The sequence below is a fragment of the Sarcophilus harrisii genome, chromosome 2 (assembly GCF_902635505.1).
Source record: "Sarcophilus harrisii chromosome 2, mSarHar1.11, whole genome shotgun sequence".
NCBI classification, from domain to species: Eukaryota; Metazoa; Chordata; class Mammalia; order Dasyuromorphia; family Dasyuridae; genus Sarcophilus; species Sarcophilus harrisii.
In genome coordinates, this window is record NC_045427.1 from 204916881 (window position 1) to 204944762 (window position 27882).

The 27882-nt window shown below is 35.8% G+C and overlaps 2 protein-coding genes across 2 annotated transcripts; one reads left to right on the top strand and one right to left on the bottom strand.

The window, feature by feature from the left end:
• Positions 1-2724: 2724 nt before the first annotated feature.
• Positions 2725-7485, top strand: LOC100919466 (arylamine N-acetyltransferase 1). The gene is made up of 2 exons (XM_003757851.4): positions 2725-2879; positions 5372-7485. Exon 2 carries the CDS (start codon positions 5377-5379, stop codon positions 6247-6249), a length of 873 nt encoding a protein of 290 aa, XP_003757899.1. The 5' UTR covers positions 2725-2879; positions 5372-5376; the 3' UTR covers positions 6250-7485.
• Positions 7486-12200: 4715 nt separating this feature from the next.
• On the bottom strand, positions 12201-27358 carry MPHOSPH6 (M-phase phosphoprotein 6). Its single transcript, XM_003757852.3, has 5 exons — positions 27206-27358; positions 20232-20344; positions 19808-19898; positions 13623-13717; positions 12201-12745 (listed from the first exon to the last, which is right to left on the bottom strand). Exons 1-5 carry the CDS (start codon positions 27254-27256, stop codon positions 12613-12615), a joined length of 483 nt encoding a protein of 160 aa, XP_003757900.1. The 5' UTR covers positions 27257-27358; the 3' UTR covers positions 12201-12612.
• Positions 27359-27882: the final 524 nt, after the last annotated feature.

Below are 27882 nucleotides of genomic sequence, written 5' to 3' on the forward strand. Positions count from 1 at the left end.
GGCAGAGAAATGCACCAAATTAGAGTTTGAAAGCCTTAAAAAAAAAAGAAAAGAAAGAAAGAAAAGGGGGGCTCCATTTGGGTTTCTGGGAGGGAAGCTCAGTGTTGAGCTGAAGGCTTCCTTGATGGGCATTCCTGAAATTCCAGGAGTTTGCCCTTAACTTGTATATGTTAAATGTTTGTGTGATCAGTGTTCTGTGTTCTGTGTGAATTATCCGTCTGTTTTGTTGATTTAAGACATCGTTCCCTAAGGGTTTCCTCCGCTCTCCTCCCCGCCCACCCATCCTTTCTCCAGAAGTGTAATTGCAGTGCCACACCATGGGACTCTTCCTTAGTTCCCCTCCTCTTCCCTCTGCTTTCTAAAGCTTCAGGAAACCTACACACCCAGAAGCCCACCATGACCTTTAGAAATTTTGGGGAGGCCCCTCCTTCTCTGCCACTTACTAATCAGATTTAGAACCCTCTGTGACAGTAGATCACCTCTGGCTCCCTGCTTCTACTTTGGAGACCCTAGAGACCCCCCCCCCCCACCCAGTCTGACTGGGGTCTGATGCTGGGTGGTGCTCAATCCCAGGAGGCAACTCCTTTAAGTTGACCATCCAAACCTTTGATCAGCAGACCCAGACCACCATGCAGAACCCCCGCATCATTCTAACAATCCAACAACCATCCTACCAGAAGTGGGAGAAGTTCCGAAGGTTCACCCTTTGTTCTCGGGCAGAGAGCAGTTTTCAATTCAGCCACTACTTCTTAGTTCAGTGTAAAAATCCACCTCCCTCCAAGGGCCCCGTGACACCTCTGACTGCTTTATTAGTCCCCCCTAGAATATCAACCCTGGCTGATCCTATTCTGCCAACGACACCTCTGGCACCTCAAGACCTTGCCCTGGTCCAAAGTCCCCCTACCCTTACCCATCCTGACCTCCCAGTCCCTAACTCCTTTGGTCCCCACTCCATGCTTGATTTAATGCCAATAGTACACTCATATTTAAACTCCATAAATCCCCAGCTGGACCATGATTGTTGGCTCTGCTTTAACTCTGAACCCCCTTATTTTGTTGGAATTGCCCTGGCTGACAGTTCCTGGGACTACTTCTCAGTGTACCTGTTCCTGGGAGCAGCTGAAAAGTACTCTTGTGAATCTTCAAGGCCTAGGAATCTGTCTTGTGACTGTTTCCACAAGTCTTTCTGACTCTCTCCTCCAGTCCTGTAACCCCGTTCCTTAATTACATTTCAGCATCCTCCACGGACGTTGCAGTTTGGTATGAAGCCCCTGAAGGTTCATGGTTTCCCTGCTCTGATACCCTCCTCAGAAATCCGGATCCTTTCTGTATCCTGGTAGCAGTGTTTCCCAGCCTGTCTGTTCTTCCTGGAGGGGATGGATGAGGCCACTTTCGGTCCCATTTTTTCCCCTGGAGTCTATTACACAGAGACGTGCTCAGGTGTTCCTTCTCCTTGTAGGAGGGCTCAGGCTCGCAAGTGCCATCTCAGCACCTCAGCCCTCCTGACGGGCAGTTCAGGGTTTGCTGAGTTAAGTGCACAAATGACCACAGACCTGACTCAGATCGAGTCGATTCCTTAGCTGAGATGGTGCTCCAAAATTGTGGGGGGTCTTACCTTACTGTTTCTGCAAAGGTGTTCCACCCTATACAAGGAATGCTGTTTTTATGTGAATAACTCTGGGGTGATCAGGGAAAGTCTGGCTCTGGTTCGTAAGGATCTTGAGTCTAGACAACTGGAGTAGGGGCAAGGAAAGAACTGGCACCAGTCTCTGTTTAATTCCTCCCCATGGCTAACTACCCTTATTACATCCCTCATGGGACCCTTGCTTCTCCTTCTCCTTGCCCTTGCCATAGGTCCTTGCATCTTTTCTAATATTGTTCGCCTCATTCGCTCTCAAGTGGAGGTGGTCAAAATTATAGTGCTAAGAACTCCCAGGTGTCTAGGAGAAGGTGCTTCAATGATTTGAAGATTCAGAAGAGAGAGTGTGGGATGTTATGCCATAGTCTCCTTGAATTGTTCTAACCCAGTTTCCCCACATTAGTTTCCCTGAATTATAATATCTCAATTTCCCTGAATTAGAATGCAAACCTTCCCTTTTTTTCTGTCATTTAGGGCTGATAATTAGGGCTGTACTAGCCACTCTAACATTCCAAAAGATAAGACTTTAGATACCTGGATATATGTAGAGATATCTCTATTTCGTCAGACTTCCCTCTCTAGCTGGACATCTCCTTAATTTCCAGTTAGTAAGAATTTATAGTTCTCACCACCAATCTGTCAAAACCAAATTTATGGTCCATCCCTGAAAATTCCCGCTCTTTGCCTTCTGTCTTTGTTTCTTTTCTCACTGGAGTCCTATAAAAAAACTTGGAGTCTCCCATTCAAAACTGGATACTTTGAGACGAGAATGTGATCCCATCAATCAATTAAGCTCTCCAATAAATAAAATATTAAAAAACTCTCTAATCTTTGTCTTGCCTTAGTTTCTCTGGCATTACAATTGCTCTGTATATGTAAACCTCATCTCCTCCACTAGATGGTTATTTCTTGGGGGAAGGAATCGGGATCATATTCTCTGTTTCTAAAAGGACAGACCATTCAATGAATAAATAGGTCTGAGCATTATTTAAGTGGATTTTAATACAAACTACATGTCCCAGAAATCTCGGGGTATGGAAAGGAAACCAGCCCTAGAAATAAATCAGCCCCATAGCCAATGAGAATCAAGAGTCTATGGCCTCCGGCAGGAGATCAGGAAAGAAGTGGGGACTTAATATTAACCGGCTTCAGAACTGTTTGGAAAGCCAGTAAGTCCCTGAAGATTTGTTTATTGAGACTGGGAAGAAGTCCTGGTCAGCCCTGACCAGCCTTGCTTGGGGTAAGTGCAGGCTCTAAGTATTGAGTCCCTATAGGCTGCTTTTTAGTACAGGAACTTAAGGCAGTCCCATCTCTCAGCTCCCGTCCCCAGGAACTTCCTCATTGCTGTTAGGAGTATTCTTCCTAAAACTGTTACTTTCTCTTTTTTGAGTATTTCTTTTTTGCCCGAAATGAAGTTTTGGTAGAATTAGGAAGACCAAGAACACCTAGGACATCTGTTGCCACTCTGCTAGATTGACTCTGCTCTTAGAATACAAGAGAGATTGTGTTTTTTAGTTCACATTTGGGCAGTTTCATCCATAACAGCTTTAGTAATCGGTTTACCAAACTGGCTGCATTAGGCTGGTCTATTTCTAGCACCCACCTTATAACTTCCACCATGTAGATAAGGGATTCTTACTTTTTTTTTTTTTTTTTTTTTAAATGACACATGCCTTTAGCAGTCTGGTAAAGTCTATGATTTCCTTTCTCAGAGTAATGTTTTTAAAGTACATAAAATTAAATACATGGGATCATAAAAGAAAACACTTATATTGAAATATGGTTATCAGAATTAAAAAAAATGTTTATGGACCTTAGCCTAAAAATCTTTGAGGAGGAGGTACTTTGATTGGGTTCTCTCCAATCTGTATTATCCCAAGTCCAGAAAGTCTTAACTTTTGTGTCATAGACACTTTTGGCAAGCTGGTGAAGTTTAATGGACTCCCATTTCCATTTTAGAATCATGTTTTATTGCCTATATTCACAATTAAAGAAACTTCTAAATATCAGTTAGAATTTAGTGAAAATAAATATGCAATTTTTCTCCCCATTTAAGATCTCAGATTTTGTGAAATCTCTCAAAAATACTGTATGGAAAAGTATAAAGTGCTGGGTTTAGGGCAGCATCTGGTTTGAATCCTGGCCCTGCCACAGTGTGACCCAGAGGGAGGAAAAAGGAACCACAAATTCTGGTTCTAAATCTACCATCAGTAGTGCAATGGATAGAGTGCTAACCCTGAAGTCACATAGATCCATCTTCCTGAGTTCAAATCCAGTTTTAGAATTAGGGGTCAGTCTTAGCCTCTAAATATGTGACTCCAGGTAATTCACTTTACGCCATTTGCCTCAATTTCCTCATCTGTAAAAATGAACTGGAGAAGGAAATGGTAAACTACTCCAGGATCTTTGCTAAGAAAACCCCAAATGGGTCACAACGAATTGAATATGACTGAAAGACAACTGAACAAATCTATGATCATAGTGGTTGCACTCAAATTATAGCTTGTTTATAACAACAACAAAAAAGAGATTGTTACAAACAGCATCGTAATTACTTCAGTACTTAACAAGACTTGAATTTATCACTGTGGGTGTGCCCTCTGGCAAAACAGTTTGAAATCCTTCCATGCTTTAATCACCAGTATTGAGGAGTTGCTATGGCCAAAATAAAATGTGGGCTCATTGTCAGCTTTTTGGGATTGAAATTTACTTTGATTCTTTTGCCATATTTAAATGCTAAATAGTTTTTTTCTATTTTTTGTGATTAAAATTCCTGAAACAGCCATCTATAACTGTTTAAGTCCAAAGTCTCTTTCTTCTTGAAATCTAGCTTTGCTCTCCCCCAGTTCCACTGAAACTGATTTGCCCATCAATGATTGCCAACAACCTGCTTACCAATCCTGTGTCCTTTGTTCAACCCTCATCCTTCTTAGACCCTGCAGCATGTGACACTGTTAACTATTCTCACATCCTTTGGGATATTTTTTCCTCCTTTTTTTTTTTCTTTTAAATAATTGCTTCTTTTCTTTCTTCTTTAGTAACTTCACTTCCCTTAAAGTAAGTGTTCCCCAAACTTCTTCCTTAACCCTCTTTTCTTCTGTCAGAAGCTAGGAAGTGTTAAATGTCTGAGGTCAGATTTGAATTCAGGTTCTTTTCCCTTCAGGGCTGGTGCTCTATCCACACCTAACTGCCCCAGAATTATTTCTTTAAAATATCTTTCAGACACCGTGTCAATATTTATTAATGCACAGCTTTCCTGTACCAGGCAATGTCTCAAGTCTTGGGGATATAAAGAAAGGAAACAAAACAAAACAACAAAAAAAGTCCTGTTCCTGCTCACAGTCTGATGGAAGAGCTATCATTCCTCCCTTATGGATACCTTAGATATATTTAGTATAGATTGGAGATAATCAGAGAGGGAAAGCATTGCCATTAAGGGAAAGTATAAATGGTCTCATCTCTATTACCACCATACTAACAAGGATCCCTGTCACCCAATTAGATTATTTGATAGTTGAAATTGCTCCCTCTCTCCCCAGTCAATCCATCTTTCACCATTTTGCCAAACTAATCTTCACGCATAAATCTGATCCTCTCACTCCTCTGCCCAGTCTATCAGATTTCTTAGACTGGCTATTAAAGTCTCTATTTGCTTGTGCTATCCTGTCTTATTTCATACACGCTACTTCCCAGTATTCTGCCATTCAGTGAAGCTGCATTGCTTTGTTACAGGGAACATGGACATCAGAGAATACTTTGCAAGGATTGGCTATAATCATTCCAGGGAGAAGATGGATTTGGAGACTTTAACTGAAGTGATGCAGCATCATGTCCTGGCTGTGCCTTTTGAGAACTTGGACATTCACTGTGGAATACCCATAAAACTGAGTTTAGAGGCTGTGTACGACAAGATTGTGAGGAAGAAGAGGGGGGGATGGTGTCTGGAAGTCAATCACCTTCTCTTTTGGGTCTTAACTACAATGGGGTATGAGACTACAATTTTAGGGGGGTATGTTTACAGTAACATAAAGAAGCAGTATAGTAGTACTATGATTCACCTGCTTCTAAAGGTCACAATAGGTGAGAGAAGCTATATAGTGGATGGTGCATTTGGCCGTTCTTACCAAATATGGCAGCCGATGGAATTGGTCTCTGGAAAGGATCAACTTCAGACTCCTTGCATTTTCCGTTTGAAAGAAGACAATGGGATCTGGTACTTGGACCAAATAAGACGGAAACAATTTATTCCAAACTCAGAATTTCATAACTCTGATCTCTTGGAAAAAAGTGAATTCCGTCATATCTACTCTTTTACTCTCCAGCCACGAACAATAGAAGAATTTGAGTCTGTAAATATTTACCTTCAGACTTCTCCTGAGTCTGTGTTTACAAGCAAGTCTTTTTGTTCTCTGCAGACAGTAGAAGGAGTTCACTGTTTAGTTGGCTGGACTCTTACTCACAGAATATTCAATTATAAGGAAAACACAGATTTGGTGGAGTTTAAAATTCTGAAGGATGAAGAGGTTGACAAGGTCCTTAAGGACATATTCAATATTTCTCTCGAGAGAAAGCTTGTGCCAAAGCATGGTGACAGATTTTTTACCATTTAGTAAGGAAAAATCTATGGAATAATAATTGGGGTAGAAAACAGATGCACCATGACGAGCAAGTTTTCGAAACATTTTTATTAATAAATGTTGCATATTTTATTTTGAGGTAAAAAATACAAGTTTCTACCTTGATTTGCATGCAAAAATTCCCCAAAACATTTAAACAAAACTCCCCATTAAGAGTGGAATTGAGATTTCAGAAAGCTCATCATCAAAAACATTGAAAACATATTTAGTGGCTGGAATGTCAGTCTTTAATGATTAATTCTTGAAATTTAGATGGGCAGGAGAATCACGTAATTTTGGAGTCAGAAGGAACCTCATTGACCATCTTCCCTAACTTATATATGAAAAGAATCACTCTTCTAACAAATCTGACACTAGTTCAGTCTCTGCTTGAATACTTACGAGGACTGGGTAACTACTCTTGAAATAGCTCATTCCACTTTTCGATAAATTGAATTGTGAGGAAGTTCTGTTCACCCTGATATCAAGCTTAAATTTTCTTCTTTCCCCACCTCAACCCATTACTCTTGGGAGCTGCCTTCTGGGACCAAATAGAACAAGTTGACATGCCAGGCTTTCAAATACTTGAAGGCAGCTTTCATGTCCCCAAAACTCCCTTCTCCAAGGAAACATGCCCACTTCCTTCAGCTGACCCTTATGAACAAACTTGCCATTTTCTGGGACCTCTTTAATTTATCATTGTCCTTCATAAATCATGATGCCTGGAGTTGAACACAGTATTCCAGATAAAGTTTGATGAGAGGAAAGTACAATGGGACTATCCCTTTTCTTCTTGGATGCTCTTCCCTTCTTAATGCAGTGCAACATGCATTAGATTTTTTGGCTGCCACACATATCACATTGCTGTCCCATATTGACCTTGCAGTTCATGGAGATCCCCAAGTCTTTCTTCTCCCCCCAGAACTATTCTATCCTTACTTCTTCCATCTTATGTTTGTGAAATTACATAAGTTATGTATTAGTTACACAGTAAAACTAATTATATAATTTTATACTATAGTATATGTTCAGTCTATGCTAATTATAAATGGAGTTTATAATAAACTGAAGTCAGTGCTGCTTTAGTGAACTATATAATTAGAGTTGTAGTAGACCTGTGAGGCAATATGGTTTAGTGGGCAGAATGAACCATGGGAGCCAGGAAGATCCAGATTCAAGGCCTGCTTCTGATATATATAAACTAGGCCATCAAGATGATGGACAGAAGTGTGGAAGCTCCTTGAGCTCTCCGGTTTCCCTCAGAAACTGATAAATCAAGCCTTCAAACAGATTCTGGAGTGACCGAATCCACAAACAGGTGAAGTGAAGCAATCTTCTGGCTTAAGATAACTCAGGAAAGGTTTGTTTCCCTTGGGTAAATGAGGGACATGGGGCTGCCCAGTGCAGACAGTGGAAAAGGAAGTAAGAAGCTGAATGTCTGAACCTGCTCAAGGGAGGACCTTGGGACCAGCCTGAGCCCTGATCTTGGGTGAGGAGGCAAGAGGCGGAACTCTGGAGGATGGTCAAGCAGGAGTCCTTTTATTCAAAGAAACCCTCAACCTTATATACCCTATGCTTACATAATGCACTTACCTAACTATAGGATACTGTGCATGGTGACCACATAAACAACTTGCTATTGTGTGCATGTCAGCAAAACTGCTAGTTACAACACAGGTTGTCACACACCGACTTCTCGGGAAGGCTGAGACACCCTTAAGGGGGATGGGGAGCAAACAGACATGTCAGCGGGGTTCCTTACTGGACTAAAGGGTCTTATACCTCTCCCAGCATACCCTACTGTCTGTGACCCTCGACAGATGAGAAAAATAGTTTCTTAAAAATTAGAATTGGGCAAGTAGAAATGACTCCACGAGACATCAAGAATCAGTCAAACACACTGATGCTGGTGGAACTATGAATTATCCAATCATTCTGGAAAGCAATTTGGAACTATGCCCACAGAACTATGTAACTGTTTATACCCTTTGATCCAGTGATACCACTATATCTGGGTCTATATCCCAGACATCCAAAAAAAGGGGGAAAAGACTTTTTTGTAGAAAAATATTTATAGCAGCTCTTTTTGTGGTGGCTAAGAATCAGAAATCAAAGGAATATCCATCAATGGGGGAATGATTAAAAAAGCCATGGTATATGATTATAATGGAATATTTTACATATATATATATATGCTGTAAAAAATGTGCTATAATGATTACAATGGAATATCATGTGTTGTAAAAAGTGACAAGCAGGAGGATTTCAGAAAATCTTGTAAAGACTTACATGAATTGATGCAAAGTGAAGTCAACAGAACCAGGAGATCATTGTATGCAGCAACAGCAATTTTGAATGAAGAACTGAGAATGACTTAAACTATTTTCAGCAAAACAATAATCCAAGATAATCCCAAAGGACTAATTATGAAATATACTATCCAGTTGCAGAGAAAGAATTAATATAGATTGAAAATGGACTAAAGCATGCTACTTTTCACTCTTTCACTTTTTTCTTTTATTCTAGTCTTCTTACACAAAATGACTAACATGGAAATGTTTCACATAATTGCACATGGTATAACCTATAACTGATTGCTTACAATTTCAGGGAGAGTGATGGAATGTGAGAGAGGGAATGTGGAACTCAAATTTAAATAAAAATGTTAAAAAAAATTTTTTTAAAAGAATGAGCAGGAATAAGAAAAGATTGAAAAAAAAAAAAAAGGAATCAGTTAAAATCAAAGGAAGAAAAGAAGAAAATGTAAAACAAAACAAAACAAAACAAAACCCCAACAGATCTGGGAATTCTGAAGGAGTAAGGTTGCAGACTATAGTCTGAACAGTCAGAATCTTCCCATATCAGGCCATCAAAGTGATAAGAGTTCAGCCACCAAATAATGGGGTGTGGGGGTCAGTCAGGAGAGGTATGTCGGATATTCAAGTAGAGATGTCCATTAGGCAGTTAGGAAAAGGGAGAAGTAGCAAGGCTTGCTCTTAATATTTGGCTAAGAGTATGCCACTAGTAACCCTGAAGAAAACAGACAGCTTTTCTCTTACATGCACAGCCTTGACTTTAATGTAAGATGAAGAAACTGGCCTAGTTAACACATGGAATTATAGAAAAGTCAGGGTAAAAACGTAGGCATTCCAAGTCCAGTGAACTGTTTGCTCCATTTTATGACAATCCTTGTATTGTCCTCTGTTGGATATTAACTCACCTCATCTCACCTGCCATCTCAACATGTAAAAAAAAAAACAAAAAAAAACCTGGGCTCCAAAATTGTTCCTTCCTTTCAGATTAAACAACTCAAGTAGGTCAAGTTGACTTGACTGTAGCAACAGATAACTGAGTTGTGAAAAATCCATCGATTTAAGGGAGTGGTTATTTATCTAACTTTTTAATGGCTCCAGAATTGTTCCTTCCTTTCAGATTAAACAGCTCAAGTAGGTCAAGTTGACTTGACAGTAGCAACAGATAACTGAGTTGTGAAAAATCCATCGATTTAAGGGAGTGGTTATTTATCTAACTTTTTAATCCAAGGACTCTTCAATTAGTGAAAGGTGTGTTGGGGATGTGTTCTGCACCCTGAGGCTCTTTTTCCCTAGTAAACCGCCAACTGATAGCTAATCCCATGAAGAATTTCAGGAAGAACAAGTTGTTTAATCAGCCTACAATCTCTCCCATCACTTTTGTCAGTTGGGAAGCAGCATGTGCTACCTACTATAGTGTTGGACAAGGAGTCAGAAGATCAGTTTGAAACCTGCCTCAGACACTTTTTACTTAGTTTTCTAAATTTTAACATGGAGAAAATGTTAGCATTTATATCACAGGATTGTTGTGAGAATCCAATGAGAGTATTGGAAATGCACTTTGCAAACTTTGAAGCATTATAAGTAAGCTAATAAAATTCTCGTCATCTCTCATACTAGTCCCCCTTCTCTCCATCCACACTGCCCCTTTGTCACATCTTACTCAGACTTCTCTCGCCACTGCACTTTATCTTCCACAGTTGCCAAAGTGATTTTCTTAAGGTCCAGGTCTGACCATGTCACTCCTTTACTTAGTAACTGTGGTGGCTCCTGGGGTAACATGTAAACTTATCTGTTTGGCATTTAAGACCCTTTAGAATGGACTTCAATCTGTTGCCCATTTTTTGTATGTTTATTACATACCACCCCTTTTCATGTACTCTACAGTCTAGTCAAACCGGCCTCCCAATTCAGGCATTTTCAGTGACTGTCTCCAACCCTGCAATTCTCTTCCTCCTCATCTCCATTTCCTTGTCTCCTTTGTTTCTTTCATGTCCAAGCTTTTTTTGGTCTTCCTTAATGCTAGTGCCTTCTCTCTTTAGATTATCTTCAATTTATTCTACATTAACCTTGTTTTACAAAGCTGTTCACGTTATTTTTCTCATTAGACTGAGATCCTTTAGAGAAGGAGTACTTTTGGCCTTTCTTTGTATCTCCAGCATGTGGAACAGTGCTTGATACATAGTAGGCACTTAAATGCTTGTCACCATTTTTCATGCCTTTGCACTGAGCATTCCCTAATCTTGGAGGAATACATTCCCTGCTTCAGCTTTGAAATTCCTAAATCCCAATTAAACTGCCACCTCTTGTGCAGTCACCTTAAATCCATTTTATAGATATTTGCTTAGGTGTACTCTCCCGATAGGATGTAACTTTTTGAGGACAGCAACTTTCACTTTGGTCTTTGTATCTACAATGCTTGGCCACAGAGGCTTAATAAATACTTGATTATCTCCTTGGATGCTCACAACAATTCCGTAAGCTTCTTAGGTAAGATTATTTTCATTTTGCAGATGAGGAGCCAGTCTTCTGGGAGGAATGAGATTCAGACAGATGAAGAATGTGAAGCTCTGAAGAATTATGGGACTTGCTCAGGGCCACACTGTTGGAAATGGCATTTCAAAGCAGTTTTCTGTGAAAATCCAGTGCTCTTGCTAGCACAGTAGATGCTAATAAATTGTCCTGGACTGATTTGCAACCATTCTAGGTTGCTTCAGTTAAGCAGTTGTGGTGTTGCCTTTGAATCATTATTTATAAAGGATCTATCTCTTAGTCATAGCACTCTTAGTAGAAAGAAAACAGGACTAGGAACTCTAGCTCCTGAAATGAGCTGTCACCAGAGGCAAATCACTAGCCTCTTCTATATCTCAAGTTTTCTCACGCATAAAATGGATTAACACCTGAACAATTTATTTTTTAAGATTGTTGTGGTGAAAAATATCTTGCAAACTACAATATAAACTTGTATTTATACTTGTGATATAAAATATTTTTGCAAACCAGAATATAAACTTGTGTATCCTGCTATATTATTACTACTATTGCCACCTTCTACTGTGGCACCTTTATATACACATAATCTCATTGGTTTCTCATAATAGTACTGAGGGAGGGAGTTACAAAAAAAATTTTTAAATTCTTTATTTGATATTAAATTACTGAATTGAAATATAATTGCCTGAACGTATAAATTATTTCCCCAAATGAAAGTGCTTCTCTCCAAAAAGATCTCATTGTACTATGTCACTTAAGTACTTTTAAAACTGTACTGAATTCATGTGTGTTCCTATCTTTTTTTCCTTTGCTAGATTGTAAACAACTTGAAGATGAGGATTTGGTCCTATTAATTTTTGTGTTCTCCTTGGTCTAGTGCAGTAGACTATACATAATAGGGTTTAATTTGCTGGCTAAAAGAACCAATAAATATATAAAAGAAAAAAAATTTATTTCAGGACATATTTTTCCATCTTTAAAAGCTGTAAACATTCATCAAGACAAATATGCAGAATGCCAGAAGCAGTAATCTCAGTTGACAGCAAAAGACTATTTCATAGAATGGGAGTTACCACAATGATAAAATTTCCATCCCGTCCATATGTACAAATAAATGAATCCCCTATAAAAGACTTGTGCTATAAAATTTCTTTATTCCCAAATGGATTTATTGGCTTATCTTAATTAATATTTTAAAATATAGTGTAAACATACCAAGGACAATTTAAACAGTACTGTCATTTTATATCCAAGATTTTGAATTAAATGATCAGGTGGAAGAAACCACTATTTTCTCAAATGAAATGCTTTGGGGAACAATTGCTTGTTTTTGTTATGTTTAACAGATCAAGGTTAAAAACCCCACAGTCAATGACAACCCTTCAGCCAAGGATGTATAACATCCATCCCACATCTGTTTCTGGAACAGAATATGTTTCAAAAGTTACAAATTTCTTTACAAATAAGTATAATAACATTACTAATTACACAACCAACTCTAATTAGAAAGTCTCAAAATAAATCAGAGAACTTCCTGGATATTTTGCTTAGTCTACTCCTGAGGCTTTAAAAATGTCTTCTTAGTTTTAACTGATTTTATGTTACCATTTTCATCTTCATCATACTGTGCTCGATCTCTCTTTTTAGCAAACTTCTTTCCAATTGTGCCCACTAAACTTTCATACCTATAAAGAAATTATAATAGCAAATTCAGTTTTAGAAGTGTGAATTATTATTATTATTATTTTAATTGTAACTTTTTATTGACAGAACATATGCCTGGGTAATTTTTTACAACATTATCCCTTGCACTCACTTCTGTTCCGATTTTTCCCTTCCCTCACTATACCCCCTCCCCTAGATGGTAAGAGTCTTATACATGTTAAATATGTTATAGTATATCCTAGATACAATATATGTGTGCAGAACCAAACAGTTCTCTTATTGCACAGGAAGAATTGGATTCAGAAGATAAAAATAATCTGGGAAGAAAAACAAAAATTCAAACAGTTTACACTCATTTCCCAGGGTTCTTTCTTTGGGTGTAGCTGCTTCTGTCCATCATTGATCAACTGGAACTGAATTACATCTTCTTTGTCAAAGATATTCACTAGAAGTATGAATTATGATTTTTCAATAATCTCTAGTGGTATTTATAATGAGATTATTAAGCATAATTAACATCAGTAGTAGAAGCCTAGATTGTGCAACAGAGACTTAGAGTCAGAAGAATTGCACAAACCTAGAGCAAAATAAATATATTCATTGTCATGCTATTTTTTACTTCTTACTAAAATAAAGGAATAAGTTTTGTATCAATTATCATGTTATCAAGAATCACTAAAATAGCCTGCCTGGGGTGGACAACAATTTAAGGCTGGGATTAGAAAAGAATATTGATTCAAATAATGTGTTCTCAGGGTCATCATCCTGTTCTATTCCCTCTCCCTAGCCCATGGAAGTCCCAACCCTGAGGGAGAACAAGTGGCAGAAATACCAGTGTATGTTGGGGTATACTTGGTATGGTCTTATAAGGTTTTCTAAAAAGTAATGGCTAATTACCGTCTGGCCATTTCTTCATCAGACACATCGGCCTCCATTGATACATCTTCAACTTCTTCATCTTTATTTTTGGAATTCATTTGGACCATTAATTTCTTGAAAAGAAATAAGAGCACAGAACACAAAGTTTTGCAAGGGTAAATGTTGAAAATTATGCAGATATTTTGAAAATAAAAAGCTTTAGTAATAATAATAATAAAAAAAACAGAGCATTAGAGTTAGCTCTATTAGAGCTCTGGCTTTATGTAGGACTGCTTTCTTCCTGGAAAAAAGGGAGAGCAGGAAAAAAGTAGGAGAGGAATCATTTCAAACTATTCTCCTTAACTTATAAAGGATTAAAGTAAATGTCAACTTCTAACACCGTTAGCTAACAGTGCTTAGAAAATAAACAAAAACAAGTCAAAAGAATAGGTCCTAAATATGTCATACTACTAGAAATAAATAAATGCAGGCAAGGATTTTCTCCTTATTTTAAGGATCATGTGATTCCCTTAACCCTTTACTTATTGTCAAGAAATAAGAGTAAAGGAAACTACTTAATATCACAAAGTAAAACCTAACTCAATGAAAACATTTTCAAACTGTATCTTGGATATCCAGTCATAGTTTTAATAGGAAGGTCAGTGGCTGTTTGAGATATACAAACTATATACAAATGAGAGTCTTTTTTGATTTGATAGGTATGGAGGAATTAGAAGGGACAGACAGAATGAACAACCCCAATTGCATGAAGCTGGTTTAGCGTCAATTTGGAAGATGATTGCATCTGTAATTGTCAAAGCATGTTAATTAAAACATGTGTGTTGGGGGCTCTGCAATTCCAAATGTAGTTAAACAACTTCATCATCACAACCCAGATGTTCTGTGGTCTCAGCAAGAATCCTGGCTGTGCAGAAGACAATTTTAATTTATTAACTATACAATGTGAAAAATAGAAATCATAGAATCACAAATTATTAGGAATTAAAAGGGATTGTGGACATTATCTAATCTAATCCCCTGATTTTATTAAGTAGATTTGAGTTTCTGGAGAAATAGAGGCCCACAAATGTTAAGACGCTTGCAGTTAATAGCACAGATGGACAAGAGAATGCAGGATTTATGACTTTTAAGCCAGTGCCTTTTCTTTTACAGAAGAAGCTTATAAGACAAAAAAAGTTATAACCTATAGGGATCTAAGAAAGCATATAATTTCTTCCCCTCCTTTCACAATTGGAAAAAGAAAGGTGAAATTACATACGTAATAATTAACAGTTAAAAGTAACACTCAGGTTCTCTGACTACAAATCTGTAACTTGTCACTATCACACTATCTCTTTGTATAACTCTTAGCTAGTGGGATCCCACGCTAGTCTTGGACTAGTGCCCTGCTCGTAATAGTAAGCATCTTGAGTCTAACCAAAGATGAATACTGTCCTATAATGTTCTGGACATTGATGCTTTAAAAATATATGTATATGTATATATATACGTGCGCGCACACACACACACACACACACACACACACTTTAGTAACTGAGATTGCCAAGAAGGATACAGGTTTTATTTGTAAGAATTATATTCTACAATCAATTAAAATTATATCAAACACATTTCCAATCTTTGAAGGAAATGGAATCATAGAACTATGAGCTGGAATTGGATCTTGGATTATACAATCTAATCTTTTCATGTTTTAGATAAAAAAAAAAAAAACAACAGAAAAATGAAGTGTCTTTATAGATATCATTGGCAAACCTAGGGCAATCTTTCACATGTTTTATTTTTAATACAGTGCTCTATCCTTTATATCATAATGTCTTTTTAAATATATACTTTAATATTTTAGTATTCCTTTCTTAAAACTTTGAGTTCCAAATTCTTCAGTTTCTCCCTCCTTCATTAAGAAAGCAAACAATATATCATGTCACACATGAAAAAAAAAAAAAAACAACTCTTTAAATAAAATCATCAAAATGCTACATGTAATACAACAAAAAGAATAATTCCTGATGTTTCCAAGTATGTTTTGTTCATAATCTTGTTCTTGTCTACTTATTACCAGAGAGAATTTCAAAATTTTTCTCAAGTTAAAAAGTAATAATAAGGTAATGAGCCAAGTCAATCTGAGCATATGTAACATAGGTGACAATAGTGTTATCATTCTTATTATCAGAGATGGTGTCTATCTAGAAACAAGCAAAATTCTGTCAAGAAATTTATACTGAAAACAAAATAAATTACCTGGAAAGGGAAAAAAAAAAAAGAATTATATTCTACTTTGGTCACCTGTTCAATGCTTAGATTTTTGCTAGAAATAACAACTTCTAACCTGGTTTTAAGTTATAGAATTTAGTAAAAAAATTTGTTTGAAAGATATTCTAAAGATTCTTTTGTTTTGAATAAATAAATCTTCATGCCTAAATCATTTTGTTTTACTATGAAGTATTGTCCCCAGACTAGTCTAATTAAGTATACTTTAATCTTCTATAAACCACTTATAGTAATCATATAAAAATTTAGATATTATAAACTATCAATAACATTTAGAGATCATGGCATTATAAAGTGTGGGGCCTGGATTCAGAAAGACCTAAGTTCAGATCCCACCTGGTACTCACTTGTGTGTTGCTGGCAAGTCACTTATCCTCTAAGTATATCAAAGAGCTATCTGCTGGCTACCTGCTTTATAAGATTAGCTGTGTTCTATAACATTGAAAAGTTTCCCATATAGTCCTTCCTATGTAGATGGAATCATTATGTTTTAATATATAAGAAGTAAGTTTGTATTGATGGTAAATTTTACTCCAGAGTCCATTTCCTTTATGATGCTAATTATCCCCTCTCAAAATACAAGTATCTTTAATTTCTACTTGAACTTCCAAGTTTTTTTGAAATCCATTTAAAATTACTTAAAATAGGCAGCTAGGTGGTGCAGTGGATAGAGCACCAGCCCTGAAGTCAGGAGGACCTGAATTCATATCTGGTCTCAGACACTTAAGCAAGTCACTTAACCCTAATTGCCTCAGCAATAATAATAATAAAATAAAATTACTTAAGATATATCTACTTGAAAAAATTTTAGACTCAGATTCACAGCATTTTAAATAAAAGAGAGCGGTAGAGGTCATCCTTATGTCATGGATGAGAAGATTTAGGCCCAAAGAAAGGTAAGTCATCACACGGTCAGCAGCAGAGTGAAAACTGGACCTAGTGACTCCTGACTTCCAGTCCAGTGGGTTTGTCACTGCATTTGTAGGTTACTATTGTATTTGAGGAGAGGTGACAGAATCACAGAATATTGCCTGTCTTGGGGTATTTCCAATGGATAGGTTCCAGGCCTGGAGTCAAGAAGACAGTTTCAGAATTTTTACAATCTTTCATAATTTTTAAAACGTTTTGATAATTTTTAACTGTGGATCTTTGGCAAATCATTTAACATCTGTGCCTCAGTTTCCTCATCAGTAAAATGGGAATTATAAGAGCACCTATCTCCCAGAGTTGTTATGAGGATGAAATACAATAATATTTGTAAGACAAAGTGTCTAGCACACGGGAGAAAGTTAAGAAATGCTTGTTCCTTCCAGATTGCTTTCTGGTACAAATATTGCCAGATTATATAAATGCTACTGTAAGATGGGTGATGGAACAAACAACTGTGGAGCAGCAATCGAAATTGAACACCTCAGTAGAATGCTTATTTTGTGATGTGCTTCTATAGAAAACCCAGATTATAGATATGTTTTAGACTAAAATTAGAACCTACATTCTGTGAAACACTCAAATCTCCACTTAATATATTTCTAATTAAGCATCACAGATTTTAAGGATAAAAGTAACCAAAGAATCCTAAAATTTGGCTGTCTAGTATAAATTTCTGCCTAGATCCAGAAACTTTTTGCTTTCTACTGTTTTTTTTTTCCTTTTTTTCAAATTGTCTCTCCCACCCAAGCTATCAGATTACTAAAACAAATAAATATGTTTACACATGAAAACTACCAATTTTCAAAAGCCTTATGATGTAGAATTTACTGTAATGAATTTGTGATCTCACTGGTGTGAGTGGTCATTCTAGTAGTACTGACTATAAGCTATCCATGCCCTCTCCTCTTGGATTATGCCCTTAATTATCTGCCCCAAACAGTCTTATTGTTAAGTCTTCCTGTGCCATTTTTAGTATTTCTTGGAGAAGAATAAACTCTTACACTATTCATTAAGGTAAATTCTGCTTCTGTTACATGACAGTCTATGAAATAATACCAAAATTTACCCTCATTCTGCCCCTTTTTAAAAATTAGAAATGGTAAATAAATATTTAGCAATCCAAATTTGGAAAGCTTTTTCCAGATTAATTGAAATGACATAGCATTGATTGTTAGAAGATTTTTGTATGAGACCACTATAGAAATCTCTTTTGTACTGTTCATTCAGAGGTGCTTCCAAATGTTATCATGACGGCACATTAAATACTCCTTAACTTTAAGTGGATTAGTCCCACCTCAACTAGGACACAGGAATTCCTGGAGCCCTTGCAATTCCTGAGGTTGGTATGGGAGTACAAACCCTAATATTCACCTTTTTTTCCTTGGGGACTCAACTCTTGTTTAAGTCAGAGAAATTTGTCCCAACCTCGTTTTCTAACACTTGAGCTTATATGCACAGATCCTTGTGTGTATTTGAAATAGAGGCACAAATCAAATGGTATCAGTCTGGTCTTTACTGAGTTTTCATGTAATTATACTATAGATGGCAGTTTTGCTATGTTATCAGTAGGCATGTCAAAAGCCAAAGTTAAGTAGCTCTAGTCCAGAAGGTGAAGGATTATATAATGTAGTTTAGTGAACAGATCACACTATGAAAAGACCTAGGGTAGAATTTGCTTAAGACATTTCTTAGCTCTGAAATAAAGGTCAAGTCACTTTATTTCTCTGAAAATGCCAATAATCTCAGGACTACTTTGAGGATCAAACAAGAATATACATAAAGTGCTTTATAAAATTTGAAATGCTCCATAAAGATGAGCTATTTATTTTATTAATATACCTAGTTTGGCAGACCCCAGAGACCATACTTGTATACGACACTCTAGAAATATAGACTCTTGCCCATTTGGACAAGGACACTTCCTAACTCACCTTGTGAAGAAAACACAAAATATTTTGAAGTTCTCTTGTTACTAGGAGCTTATGGTAGGTCTAGACCCAAGGCCTTTAAGGGGCTAGCCCAAGATTCCCAACTTGATCATAACCCTTAGGTCTTCTGGTGCCTTCTGTGGATTTTTACACAAGTAAGGCAAGGTGGAATGTTTTCATTTCTTAGGCATATCTGATCCTCTTTCCTTGTTTCTCAGGGCTGTTTCCTACCAATTTTCGTCCTCTTTCTGCCTAGCTCCTTATCTTCTCGTTACCACATTGGTTAATCAAATTATAAATCCTTAAAACCAGGGAAATTGGTAAATTCATCTCCACACTGCTTCCCTGCACTAATGACAGGAGTATATAGAGGCAGTTAGAATTTGATGAATTAAATAAAATAATTAAAGTTCCTCTAACTAAGGGGGAACAAATCTTTACTGCATAAGCTTACTTTATCACAAACCTGATTTATGAAAATCCAGATGAACAAAAATAGATAAATTAGGCAACGATCATTTGCTTAAAGTACAATATAGTAGACAGAGCACTAAATCTGAATTAGATAAGGTGGCTTCAATTCTGGCTCTGGAATCATAAATTGTATGTGACCTGAAAGCAAATCAGTTCATCTCTGGCCTCACTTACCTCATGTGCAAAATTAGGGGGCTGGCCAGATGACCGCTAATGTCTCTTCTAGCAATAACCACTCTATGGATTGATAAAAGAATGTGTCATAGGTTGCCTTTATATCCTATGCATAAGAATTTAAATTTAATTTACACAATAATTTAAAGGGAACTTCAGTTACAGAAAAGGGAGATACATTGGTAAAGAGCAACGAAAAAAAATTTTGCTACAAATATCATTATCTGAATCAAAATCCTGATATTCTTACATAAGACTGGGATTATAAAATCCCAGTTTCAAATGATAAGACCAGATGCTGTTCTATGTACTCTAAGACCTGTTATCTTCCATTAAGGTTAAACTATATTTAAAAAAAAAAAAATCTATTACTGGCAGAAGTAATTAAATTAGAAAAATCTCAGATTTGGAGTAACTATTAAATACCTCGATTTCTGGATTAAACCCTCTGAATGACATTCTTCCATACAAAAGATCTTCACAAAGCATAAAGCTCTGCTCCTCTATTATGAAACTCCTAAAGGGGGAAATATATTTATATGAATACCATTTCTTTAATATTTGCAATAACGAGTAGCAAATAAAAGCCAAGAATAAAATGCAAAACTAGCCAATTTTAGGTTCTTAGTAGACACATGGGAAAAGACAGAGATGGTTTAACTAAAGAAAAAAATCAAGTCTGAATATACTACCTCATAAATTTTTTCCCCCGGCCAATAGCATCAAAATGCAGAAAGAAGAAGATTAGCAAATCTTCCTAGGCAGTTCATTTACATTTGATTTACTCTCATTACAGAAAATTTCTTTAGAATAAATGAGACATTACAGATACAAATTCCCATAAACTTACTCTTTCTCCTTAAGTTCAGGTAAATCCAAATACCAGTGTTCTTCACTGATTATTTTCTTTTCTTCCTCTTCTAGCTGTTTTTTAGTTTCTGCATCCAATCCTCTTTGCATGAACTGGACAGATTAAAAACAATGTGATCAGCCAAGTAAGTGGATGAAGACAGTTTTTAAATTTAATTAACTTTAAAACTTTCATGGATCCAAGATTTTATTCTCGCAATTGGTATATTCTGAAAATCATTTTGTGAGATTCCCTAACAGTGGAATGGTTTCCTAATTTATCATTTTGTCCCAAGTCTCTCTCTACTCCAATCCATTTTCAACTCAGAAGTCAAAGGGATTTTCTTAAACAAAAGTCAGACCGTTTCCTTCTCTCTCCCATTGCCTCAATATATATATATATATATTTTCCAGGACTCCCATCACCTCTGAGATCAAATATAAAATCCTCTCTGGCATTTAAAGTTCTTTACAACCTGACTCCCTTTTATCTTTTGAATCTTTCTACACAATAGCCTTTCCACAAACTGAATGTTTCATTTACAACGGCCTACTTGCTGTTCCTCAAACCTGACATTCCATCTAATGACTCCATGGCTGTCAGTCTTCCTCTTCAACTCCTCAGTTCCCATATATTTGGAAGCTTCTGCTCAAATTCAATATTCTAAGGGAGAACTTTCATCCACGCCCATTCTCCCTTCCCCAATATAACTTTCCAGCTACAATGCATATGCCTAATATGTACAGTTATTTGTGTCTTGTCACCCATCCCCATTATAATGAGAGCTCGTTGAGGTCAAAGACCCTGTTTCTGACTTCCTTTTTATCCTTAACATAGTACCTGGCATATAGTAAATATTTAGTAAATGTTTGCTGACTGACTTAAGAGAATTTGCTAAACAATCTGGAGTTCTTTCTCTTGGTTGTCTGTCAACCTGTTGCATCTTTTATCATTACATGACTGGTCTATCTCTTTTCCAATCATACTTTTCTTGTATAACATCCCTTATTTCTTTTTAAGCAAAGGTCACTGTTAAGAAATACAGGCACACCTTGGAGATACCGCAAGTTCTGTTCCATTCAACCCCACAAAACAAATATTGAAATAAAATGAGTCATATGAGTTTTTTTGTTTCCCAGTGAATAAAAAAAAATGTTCATACTATATGGTAGTCTCTTAAGTGTGCAATATTATTTATTGTTTTAAAAAAAATTAATGTGTATTGATGGAACTGTGAATGGATCCAACCATTCTGGAGAGCAATCTGGAACTATGCTCAAAAAGTTATCAAACTGTGCATACCCTTTGATCCAGCAGTGTTACTACTGGACTTATATCCCAAAGAGATCATAAAGGAAGGAAAGGGACCCACATGTGCAAAAATGTTTGTGGCAGCCCTCTTTGTAGTGGCTAGAAACTGGAAACTGAATGGATGCCCATCAATTGGAGAATGGCTGAATAAATTATGATATATGAATGTTATGGAATATTATTATTTTGTAAGAAACGACCAGCAGTATGATTTCAGAGAGGTCTGGAGAGACTTTCATGACCTGATGCTAAGTGAAGTGAGCAGAACCAGGAAGTCATTATATATGGCAACAAGACATTATGACGATCAGTTCTGATGCACATGGCTCTCTTCTACAATGAGATGATTCAAACCAGTTCCACTTGTGCAGTGATGAAGCATCTAAACCCAGAGAGAGAGGAGAGTGGCAACTGAGTGTGGACCACAACATAGCATTTTCACTCTTTCTGTTGTTTGCTTGCATTTTGTTTTCTTTCCCAGTTTTTTTTTCCCTTCTTGATCTGATTTTTCTTATGTAAGATAACTGTATAAATATGTATACATATATTGGATTTAACATGTATTTTAACATATTTAACATGTATTGGACTGCCTGCCACCTAGGGGAGGGAATGGGGGGAAGGAGGGGATAATTTGGAACAGAAAGTTTTGGACAAAAGTCAATGCTGAAAAATTAGCCATGCATATGTTTTGTAAATAAAAAGCTTCAATAAAAAAAATTATTCTGTATACCATAATTTAAAAATACTTTATTGATAAAAAACAATGCTAACCATCACCTGAGCCTTTAGCAAGCAGTAATCTTTTTGCTAGTAGAGGATTTTGCCTTGATGTTGATGGCTGCTAACTGATCCTGGTAGTGGTTGCCAAAGGCTGGGATGGTTGTGGCAATTTCTTAAAATAAGATAATGATGAAATATGCCACATAGATTTCACTTGAACACTTAGAGGTCACTGTAGGATTATTAATTGTCCTAATTTCAATAATGCTATGTCTCCAGGAATGGGGGACCTAAGAAGAGGGAGATAGGGAATTGCTGGTAGTCAGTAGAGCAGTCAAACACATGCAAATATTTATCAATTCAGTTTGCTGTCTTACATGGATGTAGTTCATGGCAGTCCCAAACAATTGGAATAGTATCATCAAAGGTCAATGATCACCATAACATATATAATAATAGTTTGAAACCCTTAATTTGCAAAATGTGAGCACATGCTGTTGAAAAAATGACACTAAATGACTTGCTTGATGCCACAAACTTTGAATTTATTTTAAAAAATGCAATATCGGAGAAATTCAATAAAAAGAAGTGTAATAGAATCAGGTACATCATTTTCACTTGTGTCTCTCCTCTGCCCTTTGTGTTAAATGCAACTCTGATCCAAAGAAGATAATATTACAAGATGTATAAACAGAATTTCAATAGAAATCCAACGTTAAAACACGAGTTAGCTTCCTGAAGTGTAGAATCATAAAAGCACCACAAAAAATATTAGGTGTAATCCACCCCACTCTTCCTATTTACTTCTGGGTCTAATTTATTGTCCATTTGCAATGCCTATGCCAAATACAAGTAATGATGTCAATACATAGACATCTAACTATTCATATTATAGTCTGGACAATAGGCACTTGCCAATCATTTGTACTTTACTGAATAACTGACCAATTCTGACTAATACTGAAGATTTTAAGGTCCTGGGGCTCAATGCTATCAGAATATCATCTGTAAATGGAAGCACTGGAAAAATCCCATCATCTAAAGGGAATCTCTAAAAACAACTGGATCATGGGCAGTATATCTTCCAAGACAAAACTGATGAAAATCTTTGGTATTCATCCAGTTTTGGTGAGACTATTTTCTTGTTTTATGTCTCCCTTGATTGATTATTATCAAGGTCACTGAGGGTCACTGAGGATCACAATATTTGTGATGGCATATATCGAGGAATGTTGTATGATCTTAAAATATACAGGAGAGATTCCTTAATGAAAAACAATCTTTGTAAAGAAGAATCTCATCTTTTCTACATCTTTTGGTCAACTGAATGGTTATTGATATGAACTAGTATAGAAAAATTTTTAAAAATCTGTTTCCTTCTCACATTTTCATCAAGGCTATCATCAAAACATTTGTAATCATTTTCAAAGACTAAGATGGATGTATATACAAAGTTAATTTTAGCTGATTTAAAAATACAATACATTTTAAAATATTAGATTCCATTTTATGATCAAATAAAAAAGAAAAACCCAATGTCAGGTGAGAAGGCAGTGAAAAAGAGACAAACGAAAAGGCGTATTATTTTCTTCCTTTCTCTCTGAAGCCTACAATGGCTAAAAATTATTCTTTAGACCTATTAAAACTCTGCCATGGATTTTAAAGCAAAACAACCTCAGTGCTCACTCAGAAACGTCTACCTCAATCTCAATTTTTCTCTCTAGTTTTCTGACCATATCTGGATGTCTTGCAAGCACCTCAAATTTAAAAACAGGACTATCTCCTTCCTCCATCATTTTCCACTCATGTTGATCTTTTTTTTTTTTTCAATGACATCCCCAGTTCTTCTGGTTACCAAACTTCAGCGTTAAACTAAACTGTTTCACTGTTTATATTCTTTCATCATGTTTTAGTTTGTAAATCACATCATTCTATTTTTCCAATTTAGTTCACAAATCATGTCATTCCATTTTTCCAACTCCTATTCATCGCTGCTGTCCTAATTCAGGTGGCACCATTTCTTGTCTCTACCTCTAGCTTCTCTTCCAATTCAGTCTGAACCTTCATTTACTAGTATTTTCCAGTCGTTTAAACCTACTATGTGTCAGGTATTTTTCTAGGTGTTAGGGAATAAAAAAGACAAAATGAAATTCTCTCCCACCTAATTTCAGCTTTTTGGCTTTTCTTTCATCCTTAAAGTCCTAGCTAAAACTCCTCCTTCTAAAGGAAGTCTAAGGAACTGATGTGCTTAATGTCTTTCCTCTGTCGATTATTTCTAATTTATCTTGCATATAGCATATTTGTACATCGTTGTTTGCATGTTGTTTTCCCCTTTAAACAGTGAGCTTCTTGAGGACAGGATCTGTATTTATTTTTTTAATACCTTAGAGCAGTGTTCTCAAACTTTTGTTTTCAGTATTTTTATCCTATTAAAAATTACTGAGGATCTCCCCAAAGCGTTTTTGTTTATCTGGATTATATTTATAGACATTGACCCTATTGGAAATAAAAACTATTTTTGAATTTGTAGACCTTCTAAAAGGGTTTCAGAGATTTTCAGAACTCTCTAGACCATACTTTGAGAACCACTGATTGGCTTAATAGGAACTTAATAAATGTTTTATTGACTGGCTGACCAAAAAATGGCCCTGTGCCATCTATAATTAACTTACAATTAAATAAATTTATAATTCTTATTATAAGAACTTACAATTAAATAAATTATTGAAGAATTTATAATTGTTATCATAAGAACTTACAATTAAATACATTATTGAAGAATTTATAATTCTTATAAGAACTTACAATTAAATAAATTATTGAAGAATTTATAATTCTTATTATAAGAACTTATAATTAAATAAATTATTGAAGAATTTATAATTCTTATAAGAACTTACAATTAAATAAATTATTGAAGAATTTATAATTCTTATAAGAACTTATAATTAAATAAATCATTGAAGAATTTATAATTCTTATCATAAGAACTTATGATTAAATAAATTATTGAAGAATTTATAATTCTTATAAGAACTTACAATTAAATAAATTATTGAAGAATTTATAATTCTTATAAGAACTTACAATTAAATAAATCATTGAAGAATTTGTAATTCTTATAAGAACTTACAATTAAATTATTGAAGAATTTATAATTCTTATAAGAACTTATAATTAAATAAATTATTGAAAATTTGTAATTCTTATAAGAACTCACAATTAAATAAATCATTGAAGAATTTGTAATTCTTATTATAAGAACTTACAATTAAATAAATTATTGAAGAATTTATAATTCTTATAAGAACTTACAATTAAATTATTGAAGAATTTATAAATCTTATAAGAACTTACAATTAAATAAATCATTGAAGAATTTGTAATTCTTATTATAAGAACTTACAATTAAATAAATTATTGAAGAATTTATAATTCTTATAAGAACTTACAATTAAATTATTGAAGAATTTATAAATCTTATAAGAACTTACAATTAAATAAATCATTGAAGAATTTGTAATTCTTATAAGAACTTACAATTAAATCATTGAAGAATTTATAATTCTTATAAGAACTTACAATTAAATAAATTATTGAAAATGTGTAATTCTTATAAGAACTTACAATTAAATCATTGAAGAACTTATAATTCTTATAAGAACTTACAATTAAATAAATTATTGAAGAATTTATAATTCTTATAAGAACTTATAATTAAATAAATTATTGAAGAATTTATAATTCTTATAAGAACTTACAATTAAATAAATTATTGAAAATTTATAATTCTTATAAGAACTTACAATTAAATAAATCATTGAAGAATTTGTAATTCTTATAAGAACTTACAATTAAATAAATTATTGAAGAATTTATAATTCTTATAAGAACTTACAATTAAATTATTGAAAATTTGTAATTCTTATAAGAACTCACAATTAAATAAATCATTGAAGAATTTGTAATTCTTATAAGAACTTACAATTAAATCATTGAAGAATTTATAATTCTTATAAGAACTTACAATTAAATTATTGAAGAATTTATAAATCTTATAAGAACTTACAATTAAATAAATCATTGAAGAATTTGTAATTCTTATAAGAACTTACAATTAAATAAATTATTGAAGAATTTATAATTCTTATAAGAACTTACAATTAAATTATTGAAGAATTTATAAATCTTATAAGAACTTACAATTAAATAAATCATTGAAGAATTTGTAATTCTTATAAGAACTTACAATTAAATCATTGAAGAATTTATAATTCTTATAAGAACTTACAATTAAATAAATTATTGAAAATGTGTAATTCTTATAAGAACTTACAATTAAATCATTGAAGAACTTATAATTCTTATAAGAACTTACAATTAAATAAATTATTGAAGAATTTATAATTCTTATAAGAACTTATAATTAAATAAATCATTGAAGAATTTATAATTCTTATAAGAACTTACAGTTAAATAAATCATTGAAGAATTTATAATTCTTATAAGAACTTATAATTAAATAAATCATTGAAGAACTTATAATTCTTATAAGAACTTACAGTTAAATAAATCATTGAAGAATTTATAATTCTTATAAGAACCTATAATTAAATAAGCAAAATGTCCAGATGTGTACCCAGAGGGGACATCTACAGAAAGCCATGACCAAGTGACCTGGAAAAGGGCCCCGCTAACAGAGGAACGCTCGTTTCTAGAACTTGCCTCTGGTTCTGTACGTCTCCCACCGAAAACCTTCAAACTACTCTTTCCGCCCCCTTCTCTCTAGCTCCGAGTTTGTCACTCAAAGCCCTCTGGGTCTGGCTTTCCCTCTCCACCTCCGACCTCCGCTTCTGGGACTAGCTCGGGGCCCCCGACCCTCTCTGCCTGCTCCGCCTTCCTCGGGGACCCCACGCCATCTTCCGCTGGGACGCCCGTACCTTCATCCGCAGCAGATTCTTTGACAGCTTGGGTTTAGACGTGGCCGCCATGGCGCCTCCGCTAGTTTCCTCCCTAAAACACACGCGAAAACTCGGGGAGCAGCTCTGTGCGCGTCGCTTCTGCCCACGTCACTCTCCCGCGCCGGCGGTCTCCAGCTGAGGGGGGGGGGGGCGGATAGCGGTGCGTGAGGCCTTGGAAGCGCCTGCGCAGAGTGAGCAGTGAAGCGGAGGCTGTAGCTCCTCTCGCTACGCAGGTGCTATTGTGCGGTCGGATGGCCCCCGGCCTTGCGCGCGCGGGGGATTCTGGTCCCACCCTGACGTTGGCTGCGTGCGCTTTCTCCGCCGGGCCGCCTGCGTTTGGCGCTGGCGGCCGCTTTCCCCCGCTCGCAGCGCCGGCCCCAGAAAGGACGGCGGGGATTCCCGGGAAAGCTCCCGTTAGTGAGGAAGCTTAAGCCGAAAGGGCTTCGGGGGCCGAACCCCGCGTTTAAAGCCTGAACAAATTGAGAGCCTAAGATTAAGTGATTCCCTGGGGGTCAGAGTCAGGGTCACATCCCGCAGCCAGGTTCGCTGTGCGCCCGGTCTGGGGGATGGGCTGGGTTGGGAGGCTCCTCGGTCTCGCTAGAAATCCTGGCTGAAAGGGACGTTAACAGCCACTGCAGAGGGGAAACGTACAATGG

Coding starts and splice junctions, on each gene's coding strand:
- LOC100919466 (XM_003757851.4), top strand. CDS start 5,377: ATGGACATCAGAGAATACTTTGCAAGGATTGGCTATAATCATTCCAGG.
- MPHOSPH6 (XM_003757852.3), bottom strand. CDS start 27,256: ATGGCGGCCACGTCTAAACCCAAGCTGTCAAAGAATCTGCTGCGGATG. Junction 19,899..20,231: donor CCTGAACTTAAGGAGAAAGA/GTAAGTTTATGG, acceptor TTCCCCCTTTAG/GAGTTTCATAATAGAGGAGC. Junction 13,718..19,807: donor GGTTTAATCCAGAAATCGAG/GTATTTAATAGT, acceptor TTTCTTTTCAAG/AAATTAATGGTCCAAATGAA.